Source organism: Neovison vison, chromosome 5 (genome assembly GCF_020171115.1).
Source record: "Neovison vison isolate M4711 chromosome 5, ASM_NN_V1, whole genome shotgun sequence".
Taxonomy (NCBI): Eukaryota; Metazoa; Chordata; class Mammalia; order Carnivora; family Mustelidae; genus Neogale; species Neogale vison.
The window spans coordinates 127,469,441-127,489,301 of record NC_058095.1 but is presented as its reverse complement, the minus strand read 5'-3'; the positions used below and the strand labels follow the sequence as shown (position 1 = coordinate 127,489,301).

The following is a 19,861-nucleotide window of genomic DNA, read 5'->3' as shown; positions in this document are numbered from 1 at the left end:
GGTGATTCACGCAGGGACAGTGCAAGCATGTTAGGTTTGCAAGGTGGCTTTTTATTCCCCTAGGTAAAGATGGGGTGAGTCAGACGTTGACTCTCATAATAGCAGGTCTGTCTCTTGTGATCTTCAGTCCCTTACGAATATAACAAAAGAGACTCAGGAAGATTCATATTCTTCAACTTGAAGCAGATTATTATTATGTTTGGACACATTTCTCTTGTTCCTAGATGCTGATGTTTAAAAAAAATGCAGAAATAGATGCAGGATGCAGGGACACTAATTCAGACCATCCTTTGCTATCCAATATGGTAGCCACTAACTACATGTGGCTGTTGAGATTCAAATTAATTAAAATTCAATAAAATACAAAATTCAGGCCTTTAGTCACAGTAGACATATTTCAAGGGATCAATAGCCACACGTGGCTTGAGGCTACCATATTGGACAGCTCAGATATAGAACATTTCTGTCATTGAAGAAAGTTTGGTTGGAAAGCACTGACTAAGCATGTAAGTTCCTCTTCCTTTTGTACTTGATGTCATGGGAATAGTCGTAAATGCGTGACACACCAGCTGGCTCACTTAGAATCAGTCATGTGGTTGAATGGATACTTCATATTACCATAAGAAGTGAAATTCCACAACTTATACATTTAGTTTAATTTATGCAGTTCATGTCTAATCAACTAAACTTAAGAGGGTTGCTGGCATCCTTTGTAATCAACTAAATTTAAATGACTAAAACTATTTTTGTGAGAGCTTTTTTTCCTGGCTTACTTTCCACCAAATGTGAATCTATGCACAGAGAGTAGAGAAATAATAATGACTAATATGCTAGGCATACGCATTGATAGTCCTGTGACATTGGTATAGCTTTGTAATGCTATGCTAAATCATTATACAATTTGATATTTGACAGTGAACAATAAAAAAATAGTATTTTTTAACTTATAGGGCAGACATCAAGTTTTTATGGTATTATTTTTTTATTATTCTCATTTTATTAATATCTTTTATACCATGCTGACCCCCACTTTGTGAAATTTGGAGATATTATGTAAACCAAGAAGAACAGCATAGATGGAGTTATTTATATGTAAGTTTACATGGTATGAAATAAAATTAAAAGACAACTGTGTTTCTGATTGGTGTAATTTTCTCGGAGACAATTCAAACAATTCAACAACAGAGTCTATAATGAAATACAAGGCTTTTATTTGCTTATAATTTCCCACATATATATATTATATATATATAATATATATATAGAACCTTCCAAAAGTAAGTTTATAAAAGGGGCAAAAATAAGCTAGAAATTGAACACTTGCATGTTAGCAATGCCTGCCACTGATGAAGAGGTATGACTTTCAACTTTGGATTGCAAGTGAATACTCAGCAGAGGCCACCAAGGATGAGAGTTTTTGTTTTTCATTTAATTTATTTATTTGACACAGAGAGAGAGAGATCACAAGTAGGCAGGGAGGCAGGCAGAGAGAGAGGGGGAAGGAGGCTCCCCGCCTAGCAGAGAGCCCGATGCGGGGCTCAATCCCAGGACCCTGAGATCATGACCTAAGCTGAAGGCAGAGGCTTAACCACTGAGCCACCCAGGCACCCAAGGATGGGAATTTTAAGAATGTATAGAAACATGATTTTTTTCTCCTACTGCAGGTATCTTGAGGCATACAGGATGATTGCTAGAGCAAATCTGATCAGATTTATGCATGAAACATACTGTATTAATAAAGCTGTTTTATTGCATTTGCCAGGTGGCTTCTTGTACATAAAGCTATATTTCTGAAGCTCATATAATGTGTGTGGGTTTTTTTTTTTTTTCAAATTCCTTATGCCACAATGTTGGCAACCTTATGCCTTATGATTAAAATTCAATTGTTCCATGTTTTTGTGAAATTTTAATTATGGCTAATTTAAATTGTGATAGCCTTCTAAAAATAGAAAGGATATGGACTACTTTTAATTATGTTTTCCTTTTCTTACAAATTACATACATAGACCAAGATATCTTTGTTTCTCTAGAAATACTACCTTAATGCTACCTCTATACATCTATCACATTTTCTTCTCAGGGATTTATATAACTTTTTCTTATTTGGTGTTTACACTTATTTCCATAGGGATGATTTCTAAGTCCTATTTATAATTAAGAAACAGAGAATTAGAGAGGTTGGTCAATTTGCCTACTGCCATAGGTAAGAAAAGGTAGAGTCCAAAATTTGAATCCACTTAGAACTGAAAACACCACAATGTTCTTTATCAAAACTCTACACTGCATCCTTGCCTTATGGCGGGTCTATTATCTGCCAGTTTCTGTTGGTTCTGATGTTAATGTAGTAAAGATGGTATATGACCTTGAATATTGTCCTCCTAACACTTACCATGATTATAATTAAATGATTAGTATTTCCGTTTAATGGTTTAATATCTGCCTTCCCTGTCAAAATGTAACATCCAGGCGGGTGAATCAGGCGAAGATGAGGTCTTACTAAATATTTATGAAAAGAGCAAACTGAAAGATCAAGACTGAATGATAAAGACTAAAGATGTGAATAAAGGAAAGAAGGGAGAGAGGTGGGAGGAGGAAAGAAGAAAAACAGTCCATATTCTCCTGTAAGCCAAAAGCTAATTAAACAAATCATTCATATTCATATGGCTACTAAGAGGAAGTGCAGGAACACGTAGGGATGGGAGCCTGGTTAGCATGGGACATTTAGGTTGAGTCCTGAAGGATAAATAGGAGGTGATTCAGGTGAAACTGAGCTGTTAGGGAGTAGCCAGGACCTACTGTGTTTTCTAACTCAGATTAATAATTTAAGATTTATCAATGACATATTTATATTTTTGAAATATAAATATAATGTAAATATATAACTATAATATAAAAATATTTTTCTTTGCCTTCAGTGTTAAAACAGACTTAAGGGAGCTAAAAGTGGATTTTTTTTTTTTTTCCTTTGGTCTGAAGGGCCCCAAAAGGGCCCCAAAGGGAAGAATTTGCCAGGATGAGAGAACTGTTGTTTTCTAATAGGAGAAGCTCTTTGGCAAAGCTGTGACTTCTCTTGGAGGGACACAAGAACAGACTTTTCATAAGGGATCCCTGGGAATAATCACCCAGGCTTGTATCTCTGCCCACCATCCAATCCCCTACTGATGTCATCTTGCCTGAACCCAACAAGAAGACAAAGGGCACGAGGATCCTGTTATTGAGTGTCTATAGGGGTCAGCCTTCTGGGCCCAGAGCAGGTAGAAAAGGCAAAATATCCAGCACAGTTAGAAATTAGTCATCTTGAAAGAGATTAGTCCTCTTGAATGAATTGATCTAAGACTTTTGGGCATACTATAACTGAGCCAATGGGAGTTCACTCCTTGGTGAGTCACAGATCAAATCTATACCAATTGAAGTTGTTGCACAAAGTAAACTTTATTTGCAGCAAATAAAGAGATCACAGAAATAACTTCCAAAGCCATGACTCCCAGAGCAGGAGTGAATGGTGTTTGCATTTGTTTTGTTGTGTTTGTTTTCGGTTTAGGATGAATATTTGGATAGGGAAGCATTGTTGTCCTCTGTAGATGCAGGCATAAGGACACATGTGCATTTGAAGAAAACATGCCTACACATACATCGCCTGTTATGTAAATGATGCTTGTGCTCCTCCTTGGGCAGATATTTTAGTATTATAATGAGGTAAAGATAACTGGTTGGTTTTCTGGTCACTGCATGGTCCATCTGTGCCAGTGTGTGTTTAGAGTTAAGCCCAAACTGGTCCGGTGGTGGTCTGGGCTAGCTGCAACTCTTTGAGAACTCTTTGCCATTATTGCTTGAGGGCTAGTTTGGTTTCCATCATGGGATACTTTGTCCCTCCAGTCTTTTATTGTAGTTGAGAGACAAGCTGGAAGGAAGAGCTTAAGGAAAAGTATGGGACAAAGGTCAGTAAGTACAAACAGTCAGTACAAACAGGTGAGCAGGAAAGGTTAGGTCTTGGGGTCTAGCTGGTGACAGCACTACTGTAAAACCTACAGAGGCTAGATCCTACTAAAACTTTTTTTTTTTTTTTTAACTGACCTATTTGCTTATGTAGGTATTCTACTCTTTCTGTTGATAGTAAGAATTGAATATTGTTTCTTCCTTTTTACCTAACAAAATTGAATAACTTTTCATTATTAAAGGGTACATGTAACTCCATTTCCCCGTGCTAATAGAGTGATTCTCTCTTTGCTACCTCTAATAGTTTGCCACCCTTAATAGTAGCTTTTAAAACGTTATAGAATCACACACTATTGAGGTCTATGCAAATGACTACTTTTTCTCAGAGATTTATTTTTCTAAATGAAACACCCTTCCCTGACCAAATGAACCCCCACACAGCCTGGTCCCCAACAGAGGCCTGGAATTTTTCTAGAACTTTCAATCATTTGTTTTCATGCACTCCCTTCAACTGTAAAAACAGGGTCTTTGATCAGATAAATGATCAATGAGGTTCCCTGAGACTCTACAGTTTTGTGGTTCTGTTTCCTGGAAGATCATCTAATTGAAAGTCAGTGTTTGTTGCAGTGAACATTTAAGGACATCATCTTCAGAAAAGCAGCCCATTTTAACTTCAATCACAGAGCGATGCGATCTTGTTGAATTTCTAATTGCAAAGCAACTACATGTGGTCTGTAGGTCAACTTTTAATAGCACAAGTATATTTTGGTTGATAGAATTGTAACCACACTATTATCAACGTGGCTCCAAGAAACCTAGAGAATTGCATCTTTGAAAAAAAAAAAAAGCTATTAATGATGCTAGAGAATTTTAGGAGATTGCCTTCCCAAATATTAATTTTTCTATATTATTCCTACTTTTATTATAGTGTTATACCCAATTAAAGCATCAAGCACTTAACCTATACTTGTGAAAAAAGCAGTTTATGATGGGTGTAATCATATTCCCATAGGTCCAATTATCTCAGTTGGCTCCCAATTAATCCATGGAGTTGTTAGGAACTCCTTTTAATTAGATCTCTTCCTTTTAAAGAACAGTCTTTTTTTTTTTTTTTTTATATTTCACTTTATTATTTCCTTTACTGGAACCCTGCAGGGTGGAGATATACTTTGAAATGTAGTTGTTTGTTTGATAACTATTTGAGATTTAATAAAGATGATATTTTTAACCAGAGTCTTTCTGAGTAGAGATATAAATGCAAGTCCTTCTCTATGAAAATTAAATGCAAATATGTACAAAGTGAGATGAGGCTTTTCTTGTATATTTTAAGTTTAACATTTTTCTTATTAAATCCCATTGATCTTTTGCATTATCTTCTTGAATGTGAAAATTGGCATAGAATTAACTGCTTTTTTTTTTATATATATACTATCTGATCTACCTGTTAACTTTATTACCTTTAAGGACATTAATTTATGTTTTAAATTAAGATATAATAAAGTGAGCTCTAGAAGGAAGACATTTGATCCACACTGACATTTTGCCTGTTAAATCTCCTCTAGGCCATAGATAAAATACGAAGGATAAAAGGTTGCTTTGTCAGCAAGGGGTTTCTTTTATATTTGCTTTCTGGTAGCTGGTATACGCTTGCTTTCTTTTTAGAGTTCATCAAGAAAACTCTTTGAAATTGTAGATTAAAATCTAAAATTGGGGACACCTGGGTGGCTCAGTTGGTTAAGCAGCTGCCTTCGGCTCAGGTCATGATCCCAGCATCCTGGGATCGAGTCCCACATCGGGCTCCTTGCTCTGCAGGGAGCCTGCTTCTCCCTCTGCCTCTGCCTGCCACTCTGTCTGCCTGTGCTTGCTCTCCCTCTCTCTCTCTCTCTCTCTCTCTCTGACAAATAAATAAAATCTTTAAAAAAAAAAAATCTAAAATTGTATCATTCTTGTCCAACTTTCTAAGCTGTTAAAAATATTGTTTTATATATGAGTAAAACCTTCTCATTAAATCCAGAATTGATACAACTTTATAGGAGTGTGATTCCCTTTGTCCTATCCCGCATACCCTATTCACTGGCATAGACTGCATTTCCCTGGTGGGAAGGAAAGTAAACCATTTCATCTTTAAATTTATTGACATTACAGGAATTTAGGAAGTTAGTCTTCATGAGGACTGAATTACCTCAGAAACTTTGTTATATATACTCAACCTAATATAAATAAGTATAAATTAAACTTTTATTTAGAAGATCTGGCTAACCACATGAGATATAAATTTAGCCCAGTTTCCTTTGTTATTTATGCCTTAGATTGTGTCTACTATGGCCATCGGGGAAAAATTGAAACATTTAATTGGGAGCCCATATTTATCTGGGATGTCAATGAACAATGAAAGTCACAAATAAACAAAATACACTCAACGATATACTATTTGTAGTAAAATAAATCTTTATCGACTGGGAACTTTTAGAATGATAAACTAAGACCTTGACTCCAGAATTTTCTCAATTCTAGTCTTTTCCACTGATGAGTTGGATTTTTCAAACCATATATTTCTTCCTCGTAGCAACTATCAGACTTTGTTGCTATTATTACTTTTCAAGTCTTTCCACTCTGATAGATTAAGTAAATGTAGGACCGAGCCTTAGGAATCTCTGCAATGGCAGAGATTTTTGTATTGTCTGGAGTATTCACACAGCTTTCAATAAATGTTTATGGAAGGAAGGGAGAAGAGGAAGTAGGATCGCTTTTACTATCCATGCCGTGGGCCTGTTCTATAGACAAGATCGACGACTACACACATTCATTTAGTACTTAAGGAATAGACATCTATACCCAACACAGTTCAATAGAACTGTCCTCACCTTGCATCCCACCTTTGGCTGTCAGGCTGGTCAACATCATTAACTCTTTCTCTGAAAGGGACGTGCTGTGTACTGTTAATAGAAGTTCTAAAGGATCAGTGAATATATTGCTATTGGGGTGGGCGTCAATTTTAGTCTCCATTTGGCATGAACTAACAAAAATGTATATAAACCAGAGTCTCCAGGTTGTAAATGAAAATGAAGAATAATTGAACAAACATTAAATCGGGAACAATTCAGATTATCTTGACTCACAGTTTTTCCTCAGGTGGGAAATGGAAAGGGAAGTAAATTGCCAGACTGTCATTTAGTGGTGTAAGAATTCCAATGGGGGGATCTTTAAAGGAATTAGGCTGAGATTGCCTTAAAGTTAATGCATCTACACTTTGCAGATAAAACCTCCCCTTTGGTCTTATGGAAGATTTTTTTTTCCCCAGCACAGTGCCTGGAAGTTACTGCTAATGTGTGTTTCAGTGACTCCTTTTCGTTGCCTGCTTTCAGCCGTACCCCCTTCAGATGGGCACAATTTTTCTTTACATATGTTTTTTTTTTTTCCAATTTATTTATTTTCAGAAAAACAGTATTCATTATTTTTTCACCACACCCAGTGCTCCATGCAAGCCGTGCCCTCTATAATACCCACCACCTGGTACCCCAACCTCCCACCCCCCCGCCACTTCACACCCCTCAGACTGTTTTTCAGAGTCCATAGTCTCTCATGGTTCACCTCCCCTTCCAATTTACCCAAATTCCCTACTCCTCTCTAATGCCCCTTGTCCTCCATGCTATTTGTTATGCTCCACAAATAAGTGAAACCATATGATAATTGACTCTCTCTGCTTGACTTATTTCACTCAGCATAATCTCTTCCAGTCCCGTCCATGTTGCTACAAAAGTTGGGTATTCATCCTTTCTGATGGAGGCATCATACTCCATAGTGTATATGGACCATTATCCATTCATCCGTTGAAGGGCATCTTGGTTCTTTCCATAGTTTGGCGACTGTGGCCATTGCTGCTATAAACACTGGGGTACAGATGGCCCTTCTTTTCACGACATCTGTATCTTTGATATCCAGGATCTATAATGAACTCCTCAAACTCAACCCACACGAAACAGACAAACACATCAAAAAATGGGCAGAAGATATGAACAGACACTTCTCCAATCAAGACATACAAATGGCTATCAGACACATGAAAAAATGCTCATCATCATTAGCCCTCAGGGAGATTCAAATTAAAACCACATTGAGATATCACCTTACACCAGTTAGAATGGCCAAAATTAACAAAACAGGAAACAACATGTGTTGGAGAGGATGTGGAGAAAGGGGAACCCTCTTATACTGTTGGTGGGAATGCAAGTTGGTGCAGCCTCTTTGGAGAACAGTATGGAGATTCCTCAAGAAATTAAAAATAGAGCTTCCCTACGACCCTGCAATTGCACTCCTGGGTATTTACTCCAAAGGCAAAGGAAACAAAAGCAAAAATAAACTTCTGGGACTTCATCAAAATCAAAAGCTTCTGCCCAGCAAAGGAAACAGTCAAAAAAACAAAGAGGCAACCCACGGAAAGGGAGAAGATATTTGCAAATGACAGTACAGACAAAAGGTTGATATGTTTTTACTTCAGTTGTGATTTTAGACTCTAGATCAAACCTGGGATTCAGTTTATATAAAGAGATTTTATTTATTTATTTATTTATTTATTTATTTATTTATTATATAAAGAGATTTTAAACATCTCCATTCAGACCATTAGGTGTTGATTACATGGTTTAACTTGTTTGAAATCAGTGTTACTTCACTTTTTGTGTGTATAGAACCCTACTGTAGCTTCAAGTGACAAGTACATTATATGTTCAAAAAGCTTATTGAAAGAAACCACTATGTGGTACTCTAATACTATGTTCCAATAGCTGGTAGCAGTGGTGAGACATATTTATTGAGGAAGCTAAAATCTCAATTTGCATTTGGGCTTGCTGTTTTGCATAGTTCTCTCCAGTCATCTAGCACCATTGATCACTAACTTATCCCAATAATTAGCTTTCCCAAATACATGGGATTTAGAATGTTAGAATATTTAATGCTGTCAAGACCAACCAGAATTATTTTTAGTATTCTCCCTCTCCTCTTCCCCCTTCTCCTTTCCCTCCCCAACCCTTTTTCTCCTCCTCTCCTCTTTTGTCCCTCCTCCTCTAATTCCTTCTCTTTCTTATTCTCATTCTTTGTTTTCTTCTTATTCTTTTCCTCTCTGAAATACAAAGTACTTTTCTAGCTCAGATATGCAGATTCCTGCTGTGCTATTCCTCATTAGAATCATCTGCACAAAAATGTCTATAAGGGATTGTGTTTTGATATATCTTGGATTGCGTTATGTTTCTTTTTAATGTCCAGTTACGTTTGGAAATGATTATGTCCTGTATCTGTGCATCAAGTCTTCCAGAGAGCTCCTTGGCACCTCCCTTTCCTAAGCAATAGCCTCTTCTATGGGCCATGGGCTGGCAGATCTCTCTTGCTTACTGAGTCTCAACAGTTGCCAATACTGATTGCTGCCATCTGGCCCCGTCTCAATCTCCAAAGTCCCTTCAGAGCGGCTGCCACTTGTACGTCCCCGTACTTTTCTTAACTCCGCTTTTCCTCTCTTTTCTCCCCTCTCTCTGTGGTGGTGAGTTACGTCTCTTGTGCCATCACAACCTGAAAAGTAGTCCCAGTTTATGACAAGCAAATAAAATTACTGTTATTTTATACTATGCATGAATTAGGCCATTACAGTACATGCAGTGTGATCATTGGGGTCTTAATTCATTGTTGCTGCTCATGGGCTGGGCTTTTTCTGGATTTAACACCAAAGGATCCTGGCAGACTCTTCTCAAAGTAATGGAAATTAAATTGTAATTGCTATTAGACAAGTTACATGACCATCATTACCTAATATTTGTGGATGGAATACTCTGTACCAAGCCCTGTTCTACGTAATTCACAGCCATGATTTGTTAGGAGATTTCTTGTCACTTTCTTCGAACTATTTAACCTTTAGTTTAATAGATGTGTAACTTAATGATCTATGGTTATTTCAAGGTCTGGAATTGGAACATCTCATATAATCTGTAGAGGAAGTTTTACATGCAAATGCTAAGGGCTGTAACCCAAAGGAATTTAAATAAGTTAAGTCCTCTCTGAGTTATAGGCTTCTTGTTGCCTGGGTCATATATTTTAATTGACCTTGACTTTGTTTAATTTAAGTAAAATCTTCTCTAAAATAAAGTCAGAATGAGATTCAAGGCTTTTTGTTTTTTTTGGTGCACCCATGCATGTTTGTATGTGTGTGCGATTGAATATTGTGTTATTATTTTTACTATATTGTTTTACTATATTGTTATTATATTTACTATATTGACCTTCTCCATATTCCGTCTCTTAAAATATATAATATAAAAGGCCCTACCTATAATTGCCTAGTTTTAACTATCAAAGAGAATACCTTCTTCCTACCTACCATAGAATAAATGAGTTCTAGGTTGGACAAACTTAACATGGGACTCCATGGAAACGTGGACTGAGTCACCTGGTTGTCTTGCTCATGGCTTCCCTGTAGGCAGCTATCTCACCTCTCCTACTAAATGCTACACTTGTAATAGGGTTGACTTTCCACCCCTCTTTACTTTGTGTGACAAAATAATTTCTTCCTCTCTTCTAGAAGTCTCTTTGGGCATCTCTAGGAAAATGGAGTGGGAAAGCGTTGCGGGTATGAAGTATTTGGCTCTAGCTATATTTTAAATATGGAATTAAAGTACTGTTAGCTTTAGTGGAATCATCTTTATCTTAATCCAGCTTCATTGTCCTTTCTCTTGTGCTTACATACTTCAAACACTTGCTGCTAAGTATTGCCTCTTATTTGGTTCTGGTTTTATCTTTCAATACAACTGCTACTTAGTTAATTATAGCTTGTTTTTGTTTGCCTATTGGCCTCTCTGAATTGTTTACTTTCTATTTTTATATGTATTTATTGTTTTCCTTTACTCATGTATGTAGTTTATAGAGAAAATATATGTGCTACTTTTTAAAATTTATATACACACACATAAAATATATACACAAAAAACTAAGTACTCTTGTAATTCTAGAAAATGACTTACTATACTTTTGTTTTAAATGCTGAACTCTGAACTTAAATGTGACTGGTTCATAGTGTTTTCTATTAAATTTCTTTTTTAGTTCTCAAGAGTTCTATGCTAACAAATGTGTATATTCATATGGTATGGACTGATCCAGTGACTTACCGTAATTAATCTTTCATAACATCAAATATATAAATTTTAAGATATGCACCTTAGAAACAATCTGTTTACTTTGCATAGTACTTGTCTTTAGTATCATGCCAATAACATGTAATAATGTTGGATGTACTTAAGAGATAATTATTGGCATTTTAAATTTCAAATCCTTTTAAGAATACATTAAAGAGGGGCAACTGGGTGGCTCAGTCGGTTAAGCCTCTGCCTTCAGCTCAGGTCATGATCTCAAAGTCCTGGGATCGAGCCCCACATCCGGCTCTCTGCCCAGCAGGGAGCCTGCTTCCCCCTCTCTCTCTGCCTGCCTCTCTGCCTACTTGTGATCTCTCTCTTTCTCTGTCAAATAAATAAATAAAATCTTAAAAAAAAAAAAAAAGAATACATTAAGGAATTTTGACTAAGGAACTTTGAGCTATTTCACTTCCTTAATAATAGAAAATTGGAAGATCTTTATAATCCATGTGATTAGAGTTTGGTAATATCTTATTTTCTGTACTTCTTTACTCTTTCATCTACACAAAAGCATTTTAGTTTAATTGGTACTGAGATACTTGACACTAGCTGGTGCATATGAGGATGTTGAATAATTACTATTGGATATTTTCTTTCCAGAGTAGTTAGATATTTTCCCTTTTTTGGGTAGGATGAGGTAATACCTTCCTTCATATATGATATGTAAGTTAGACTCTGTAATTTACATGTTATCTTTGAGTTCTACTCTTGTATCCTGAAAGATAAACTCTAGTTTATTTTCCATCATATCTAGGGATTTTTCATTCTAGGAATTTTTCATTTTTTTTTTTAATGAGGACACATAGAAATTAATTGAGTGAATAAATGAATAAAACAATCAAATAATGATAATTTAAGTAAACCTGCATTTTAACTTTCAGAACTATATTGTAGTAGTTAATTTGACTAAGGCTTTAGGAAGGGCCTCCAAATAATTCAGTGATGTAATGACTACAAAAAATAAGAATAAAGTAAAACAAAAAAAATTATTTTAATGGTTTAAGTTAGCTATTCCAGTCAATGAATGGTTGTATCCCATGAAGTCATTGAGAGACCCAAGCTAAGGGCAGCTGTGTCATCTTTAACTAGTGCTCTCCAAAGTCATTCTGGAAAAGAGGGAGGAAGAAAAGCACTGAGGATCTAACATGCAGGTTCGTCCAGAAATCAACCATATGACTCTACCTAGCTGTGGGGATTGCTGGAAAATACCGTCCCTCGATGGTCAATAACTCCCATCTACAACTCTATTATTATAAAATAAATAAAGAACAAAATCTGGTGTGTATTTACCAATATCCACCATAATCCCCTTGACACACAAAAATATTTTTTTAAAAGACTATAAATTTCAGGCAGAAATCTCAGAAACTTGGGAATTAGAATTGCCATTCCTATGATATGCAGCCTTAGATTCATACTGGTATTGCATCAAAGATTATTCTATGAAAGATGTTGTTGGCCTCACTGATATGAACATCAGAGATGATTGATCTTCTTGCCAGTGTCTCCTTGTTATCTTTAATAATATACAGTGGTGCATCCTCTAATACAATTCCTAAAACTATTTACATATTCACACTTTATAGTCTAATATGATAATCAGTTTAATGAGTTAACTTGTGGTTTACAAAACATCCATTTATCTTAATCTTACCTTATTCAAGATTCTTTGATTTTTCATTGTTCTGATACGCTGGAATTTATGGTAAATATATTCATATTCATCTTATATACCTCATAATTTTTAAAATGTGTTTATTTGGGATGTACAACTGGTTTTTTTTTCCCTTAAACACCAAAATACACTGTTTTATCCAAAATAACCATTTAATTATGAGTTTGTAGATCTAAATCTCATTTTAGACTTTTAAAGAGCAGCCATGTCTTCCCTCCCGTAAGTAATGTATGTTGACTCTGGACCTTCTGGAGGTCCATGGTACCAAGATATGACCATACTTACCAGGTGCTTGTTATTAATAAGGCACCTTATTGAGAGCCCTAAGGGATGCAAAAGTTTTTGACATGCACATGGAGCCACTTAAGGACAGAAGCCTCATGGTCCTTAGCCATCAGGACACATGATCTAGGATTCAAAGCACACTCTGGAGAAATTCTCTGTAGTTGTCTATTTCTTATTCATTGGAATTTTCTTCTTGTAATCTTCTGCTGTTTTGATCATCCTTGTTTTCCTGGACAATATTTCAAAATCCAGGACATGTATTTCTTATTTCCTTAATTTTATGGGATTCCTCTGTCTCCATCCGCTAACACCTTAGGCTCCCAATTTCAGTTACTTTTATGTTTTGGGGGTTTTTTGGAGGGGGATATAGTTACTATGTATTTTAGAAAACCAAAATTGCTTTTTTTCACATTAAAGAAAGTTAGGCAAGAGGGATTTGCAATGTCTTATGCAATATTTTGTGAAAAAAAGTTATTTATTGTACAAGTTTTATATAACACAGTTAAAAGATGATGAGTTTTAATGCTAAAAATATACTCAATTTTAATTTCTAGTTCCAATACTTTATTTCAACTGCATTGAATGCATTCCTAGGATATGTCAGTCACTCTCCTAACTATACACTGTAGGTTCAGAAAAGAATGACAGTTATGACCCTCAAAAGTATTTATAGTCTGCTAACTGTGTGATATAAACAATTTAGTTCATATTTGTAGGTACTAGTTTCCTTCTCTGTGGATAGGGAATAAGATCTGCCTCATAAGAATATTATGAGAAATTAAATGATTTTCTTTAATTCCTGTTACTATAATGAATATGAACTTTCATGTTTCTACTCTGGGATCAGCAACTTTTTCCTTCTATGGATTAAAGTAATTTTAAAATTTTAACATTACAGTTTTAGAAATTGTTTGAATATTGACTTCATATAGAAGAAGCAAAAAGTAAATATCCCTAAAGTATATTACAAGCTGGTGATAAACAATTTATTACAAATTGTTTCCATATTTTTATAATTCATATAATTCATTTTTCATCGGTGGTTTCTTCACATAAAAATAAATCCTAGTGGTGTCTGGCTGGCTCAGTCAGTTGAGCAACTGCTTTCGGCTCAGGTCATGATCCAAGGGTCCTGGGATCAAGTCCGAGGAGCCTGCCTCTCCCTCTGCCTGCCACTGCCCCTTCTTGTGCTCTGTCTCTGTCAAATAGATAAATAAAATCTTAAAAAAATAAATCTCAGGGATATATTCATTTCATATGAACTTCAACCTGCTTTAGAATATTAATACATTAGAATATTAATACATTTGAGTTACATATATATACATATACATGTATTTATAAATATGTATATGTAATTTCTTTCTTGGTTAATACTTTTTACAAATAAGAGGAGTCAATCAATTAGCAATATTATTTATAATCTTGATATAGGAAGAGCCAGACTTTCCATTTTAGTTTCTAATATAAATGCTTGATGTATTTCTACTTATAGCAGTTTCATCTGGTTAACATATTTATTACATAATTATGAAAATAGGCAGTCAGCAATTATGCTTCTTTATGGAATTCTCAAGGAATCAGAATTCCTAAACCCTGTGTAGATTAAGTATGTTATAATATATTTTTAAAAATCTTTTGTGCAATGTTTCTTCACAACTCTGGACTACAAGATTTGCTTCAGAAGGTCAGTTTATCCTTTATCCCTTCCCTACCCCAGAATCAAACACACACAAAGCTCTTCTAACAAAGAGAATGAAGAAAAAGTTAAGAAGCCATTTAGTTAAGAAAGATAGGTTCAGGAAGAAATGGATGACAACACTACCAGAAATTATAAGAAAAATGTAATGATTAAGTTTACTTATTGATAATGAATGAATTTCTTATACTAATAAAAATACAAAGATTCAATATTAACATTACTATAAGAAAGTTTATGTTCACAGTGTTTATTTGTACCCATGCATCTTTTGACAGTTTTGGTTGTCTGGATGCCATGTTTAAGAAAACTGTGGCATATTTTGTGACTTTTTTGCCATTCTGCTAAGAGAGAGACTATGGTATCATTTATCTAGAGTGATTAAGCAATGATGAGGCTTGGGACAATGCACTGACTTTTTATAGGTAGAGCCAATATGAGAGTGGGAGTGTAGGCACAACCAGGGAAATAGAGATAGTAAAATAGACGGCCTACTCTGTTTACCTTATCCCCCCTTCAGAAACCACTAAGCCAGTTTTCTTGACTGGATGATATTTCCCCATTCATTTTTTATTTGAAATGGAAAATTCTTAGGACGCTTGGGTGACTCAGGGGGTTAAGCCTCTCAGCCTTCAGCTCAGGTCATGATCTCCATTCCTGGGATCCAGCCCCACATTGGGCTCTCTGCTCAGCAGGGAACCTGCTTCCCCATCTCTCTCTGCCTGCCTCTCTGCCTACTTGTGATCTGTGTCTGTCAAATAAATAAAATCTTAAAAAAAACAAAAAAGGAGATTTGCTTAAAAAATATATTAACCTACTAAAATTTTTTTAGAAATACAAATATGAATGTGTGTCATACTTTTCTTCATATCAGCTCCCATTTGAATCTCTTCATTTAGTCCTTTCTTTCTTTGTTGTTGCCAGCACTAACTCATAAATTCTAGGGCTGGTTTCACTTTTCACTGCACACCTGCCTACTGGATCCCCAACTGTGAGGACGATGGAACTGTAGTGTCCAATATAGTAGCCAATAGACACATGTGGCCTTTACATTTTAATGAATTAAAAATTAAATAAAATTAAGTTTAGTCCCTCAGTGATACCTGCCACATTTTAATTGTGAAATAAGCACATGAGGCTAGTGGCTACCCTATTAGACAGGGTGGGGAATATGTCCATGACTTCACTGAAAAAAGAATAGTGCTGCTTTAGAATGAGTAACAGTTTAGTGGCTTGCTTTTTTTTTTTTTTTTTAAGATTTTATTTATTTATTTGACAGAGAGAAATCACAAGTAGACGGAGAGGCAGGCAGAGAGAGAGAGAGGGAAGCAGGCTCCCTGCTGAGCAGAGAGCCCGATGCGGGACTGGATCCCAGGACCCCGAGATCATGACCTGAGCCGAAGGCAGCGGCTTAACCCACTGAGCCACCCAGGCGCCCTAGTGGCTTGCTTTTGAGAGATTTCTACATCGTTCTTCTGAGACAATTGTTAACATAACACAGATATGTAAAAATCATACATTATTGGTACATGGACTTAGTGAAATTTTATATTCTGTAATAAGTCAAGGAGATTTTAACAGTGGGTGGTTTTTAAATTTGTTTACTTGTTTTGTTTTTGTTGCCTTATTTTTTTTTGTTGCCTTATTTTTAAATTAGTTTTTAACTAAAGTAAATTATTGTTATTTAGTGTCTTGACATGAAAAAAAAAAACTTCAGTTTATATATTACAAACCTTGCTCACTTCCTTCACAGACCGCTTTTCTTTGAAGTCATTGGGAGATCCAACCAGGAACAGGAGATAGAAGAATTGTGCCAGGGGCCAAATTGCTGTTTCTTTTCATGTATCTATAAAATGAAATAAAATATGTTTGATGAATTGCCAGTCTATTTGCTCTGCTTCAAAACTTGCAAGGTACCTATGTTATTATGAAATATAGATGGTAAGGAAAACTGATGTGACTGAAGAGGGAGTAAAAATGTTAGAAGTTGTGGTGAGGAACTTTGTAAAAGATACAAAGTAGTAGAATTAGAATGCCTGGGCCTGTTGTTAGCTGTTTGTTGTGTGCTAGTGTTTCACATAGCCTGAAAATGCCCTCTGTGTGTCTGATATTTCATGACTTCAGAATCCATTCTCATGAATGTATTTCACTAAGTCTTAAGCAAATACTATGCATAATGTTTATAAATATAAGTAAAACACATCATCTGGCCTCAAAAAGTTTTAAATATTAGTTTGATATGAATATAGCTATACCTGCCTCCCCTTTCTAATGTTGAATGAGTGTAGCTATGCTTATTTCTTTTTATATTTGTTTGGAAATTTTCTTTTTAAGCCTCCTCATGTCTATTTTAGGAAAAATCTATTTAGGTTAAAAATTCAACCCAAGATACATGTTTTATTTTAATGGATTAATTTAGTTGATTATATTCGTCATATTTTGTTAGAGTAGTTAAGTTTTCATTCAGCATTCTAATTTATGCTCTTATGATTTATCTTTTTTTTTTGTTTGTTTGTTTGTTTGTTTTGTTTTTTGGTACAAAAGTGGGTGGAGGCACGGTTTTGTTTTGTCACAAAAGCCAAGGCAGCGTCTGTGACATGAAGGCAGAGAAGAGAAACAAGAGTTGCACTTCAGAGTTTCCGCCTCTTTCAAACTAGGAGACTCCTTCTCTCCCCTGCCACACCTTGAATTGGCAGTAACAGGGCAGTAGCCCTCCTCTGTTCCCCTAGTTCCGGCTTGGGAATTGTATCCCATGTGAGGAAGTTCTCACTGTAACCGCAGGAACACAGGTCCAGCGTTCCTATCTCTCCCCACCCCACCATATATGCACACCCACATCAGTAAGAAAGTGTGCCCTGCATTTAAAAAGCTCTCTCTCTCTTACTCTTCTCTCTCTCTCTGTCTAAGAGAACAGGGTGGGGAGGGTCGGTGGGGAGGGGGGCTCACTTGATTGCAAAGGGAATGTGCTTTAGGACTGGGAAGAAGAAATACACAGTGTTGTCTCAGTGCCTTGCTGGTAAATGACCTAACTGCAAGGTGAGCAAGCCTCCCCACTTCTCTCTTAAACCTTTGTTAGGCAGATTTCAACCCCACTGACAGGACACAGAAGAGGTCACAGTGAGGATGACTGTCCCTGGAGAGAAGGGGTCCAAGAGCACCTCATTCCCAAGTCCCAAACAGACCATGCTCAGCCTCTCGCTGCCGACAAAATCCGAAGGCAGAGAGAGTAGTGGTCGTGAAACAAGAAAGGAATTTATTTCAAGGAGGCCCATACTGGGAAAACAGGGGACTAGTGTTCTAAAAGCTGTCTCCAAAGTGCTGAAAATACTTCCTGGTTTATATTAGGAAAATGTGGGGCAAAGTTCGGCAGGTGCATGCAGATGGGCAGTAAAGGTCAGGTTGATCACTGTCTTGGGGTCCATCATGCGAGGTCTTTATTGCTCGAGGTGGTAGTTTCAGTTCCCATCACAGAATATTTTGCCTTCTGGGTCTTTTTTCCGAGTTAAAAGATAAACTGGAAAGGAGACCTTATCAGTTAGAAAGCACAGACTGAGGTCAAAATGGCGGGAGTTGAAGTCCTCTTCCATGATTGCTTTCACCCTGGCTCCAAGAGGCTTGGAGTTGGGGTCCACCCACAGGCAGTGCCCTGCTTTTGGAGGTTGTGAGGAATAATACCTCAGCTCTACCAGAACCCAGAAGTTGTTGGGGAATGCAGGGCTGAAGAATAAGGGGGGACAGGATATTGACATCTTTTCACCTTCCTAAACTACACGGGCATGTGCGCGCATGCACACACACACACTCACACACACACACAGGTGTTCTGTTGTTAAGGCACTAAGGGATCTCAGTGATGTGGTGGAACCATGCTGCTGTCCCAGAGTACCAAGACCTGAGTGGGTGTGTCTATCCCCACCCTGGGGTAAGAGGCAAAGTTTGCTTGGAGAGGCAGAATAGCCACAGATAAAAGAATCCCAAATGAGGACAGAAGAGGAGCCCCATGTGAGAGATTCACTCTTGTTCATCATATTTTTCCAATACGGCATCTATTTAAGGTGTTGGTTGAGTAATATTTCTGACTTATTTTCTTTTGCTTCCCTGATCGATGTTTTAGGAAATTGATGAATTAGTTTCAGGACTGGCTCCATGCCTTTGGCCCGCAGAAAGGTCCTGCCCTTGTTTTAATGTTCTACTGTTGCCATCTTGGAATTCTTAAGTTTTGAACAAAAGGCCTCACATTTTGTACTGGGCTCTGCAAATGTTGCAGCCAATCCTGATTTATTTTACAACAATATTAACTAGATTAGTTTTAGAGGTATCTCTTATTTCTCTATCTACTTTCACACTTCATCATCAGGCGTTATCTATTACATCTTTTCTTTACCCTGTAAATCTACTTTCCTTCATTCCTGTTGCCACTTCCTTATTTCAGGGTAAGATAGTTTCTCACCTGGACCATTGCAGTAATGGCAGGATCTTTCTTTTTGTCTTTATAATTCAGCCTTCACACGTCTTCAAGAGCTATCATAAGGCTAAGATATCACCCAGATTGCCACTTACTTAGGAGTTTGTTACTACCCATGACAAACTGCTTTTTGTAAAATTATTTTTCTACTCTACATATGTTTCTAGAGTGTTTTGTATTTAGTGGTAATTTACTGATTTGCTAATTTGACAGTTTCTTCTATTAATGAATTTTCATCTTTCTCTTCTTGTTTAACAGTAATGGTGTTTTCCCTCTGTATCTAAGATTAGATGATACCGTTTTTTTAAAAAAGATTTATTTACTTATTTTAGAAAGAGAGAGAGCACGAGCAGGGGGAGGGGTGGAGGGACAGGGAGAGAGAGAATCTTCAAGCAGACTCCCCACTGAGCATGTAGCCTGACCCAGGGCTCAATCCCTGGACCCTGAGACCATGACCTGAGCCCAAATCTAGAGTCAGCCACTTAACCAGCTGAGCCACCCAGGCCCCCCATGATACCTGCTTATTAAGAGTCTTTCAGTACCTTACCTCTGATGGTGTGTGTGTGTATTTGTGTGACAGAGAGAGAGAGAGAGAAGGAGGGAGGGAGGGATTGACCAAAACTTTCTCT

At 36.6% G+C, this 19,861-nt stretch overlaps 1 protein-coding gene across 7 annotated transcripts in view; it reads left to right on the top strand.

The window, feature by feature from the left end:
- Positions 1–19,861, top strand: part of PCDH9 (protocadherin 9) — an 895,458-nt gene that overhangs the window by 458,754 nt on the left and 416,843 nt on the right. Inside the window, exon 4 of one of the 7 annotated variants that reach the window (XM_044249856.1) lies at positions 16,521–16,554. The exons of the other annotated variants lie outside the window; for them this stretch is intronic. Coding sequence (XP_044105791.1) covers positions 16,521–16,535 — 15 coding nt within the window. The 3' untranslated portion in view covers positions 16,536–16,554. Of the gene's footprint in view, positions 1–16,520; positions 16,555–19,861 lie in introns of those variants that run through there. 7 annotated transcript variants of the gene reach the window in all.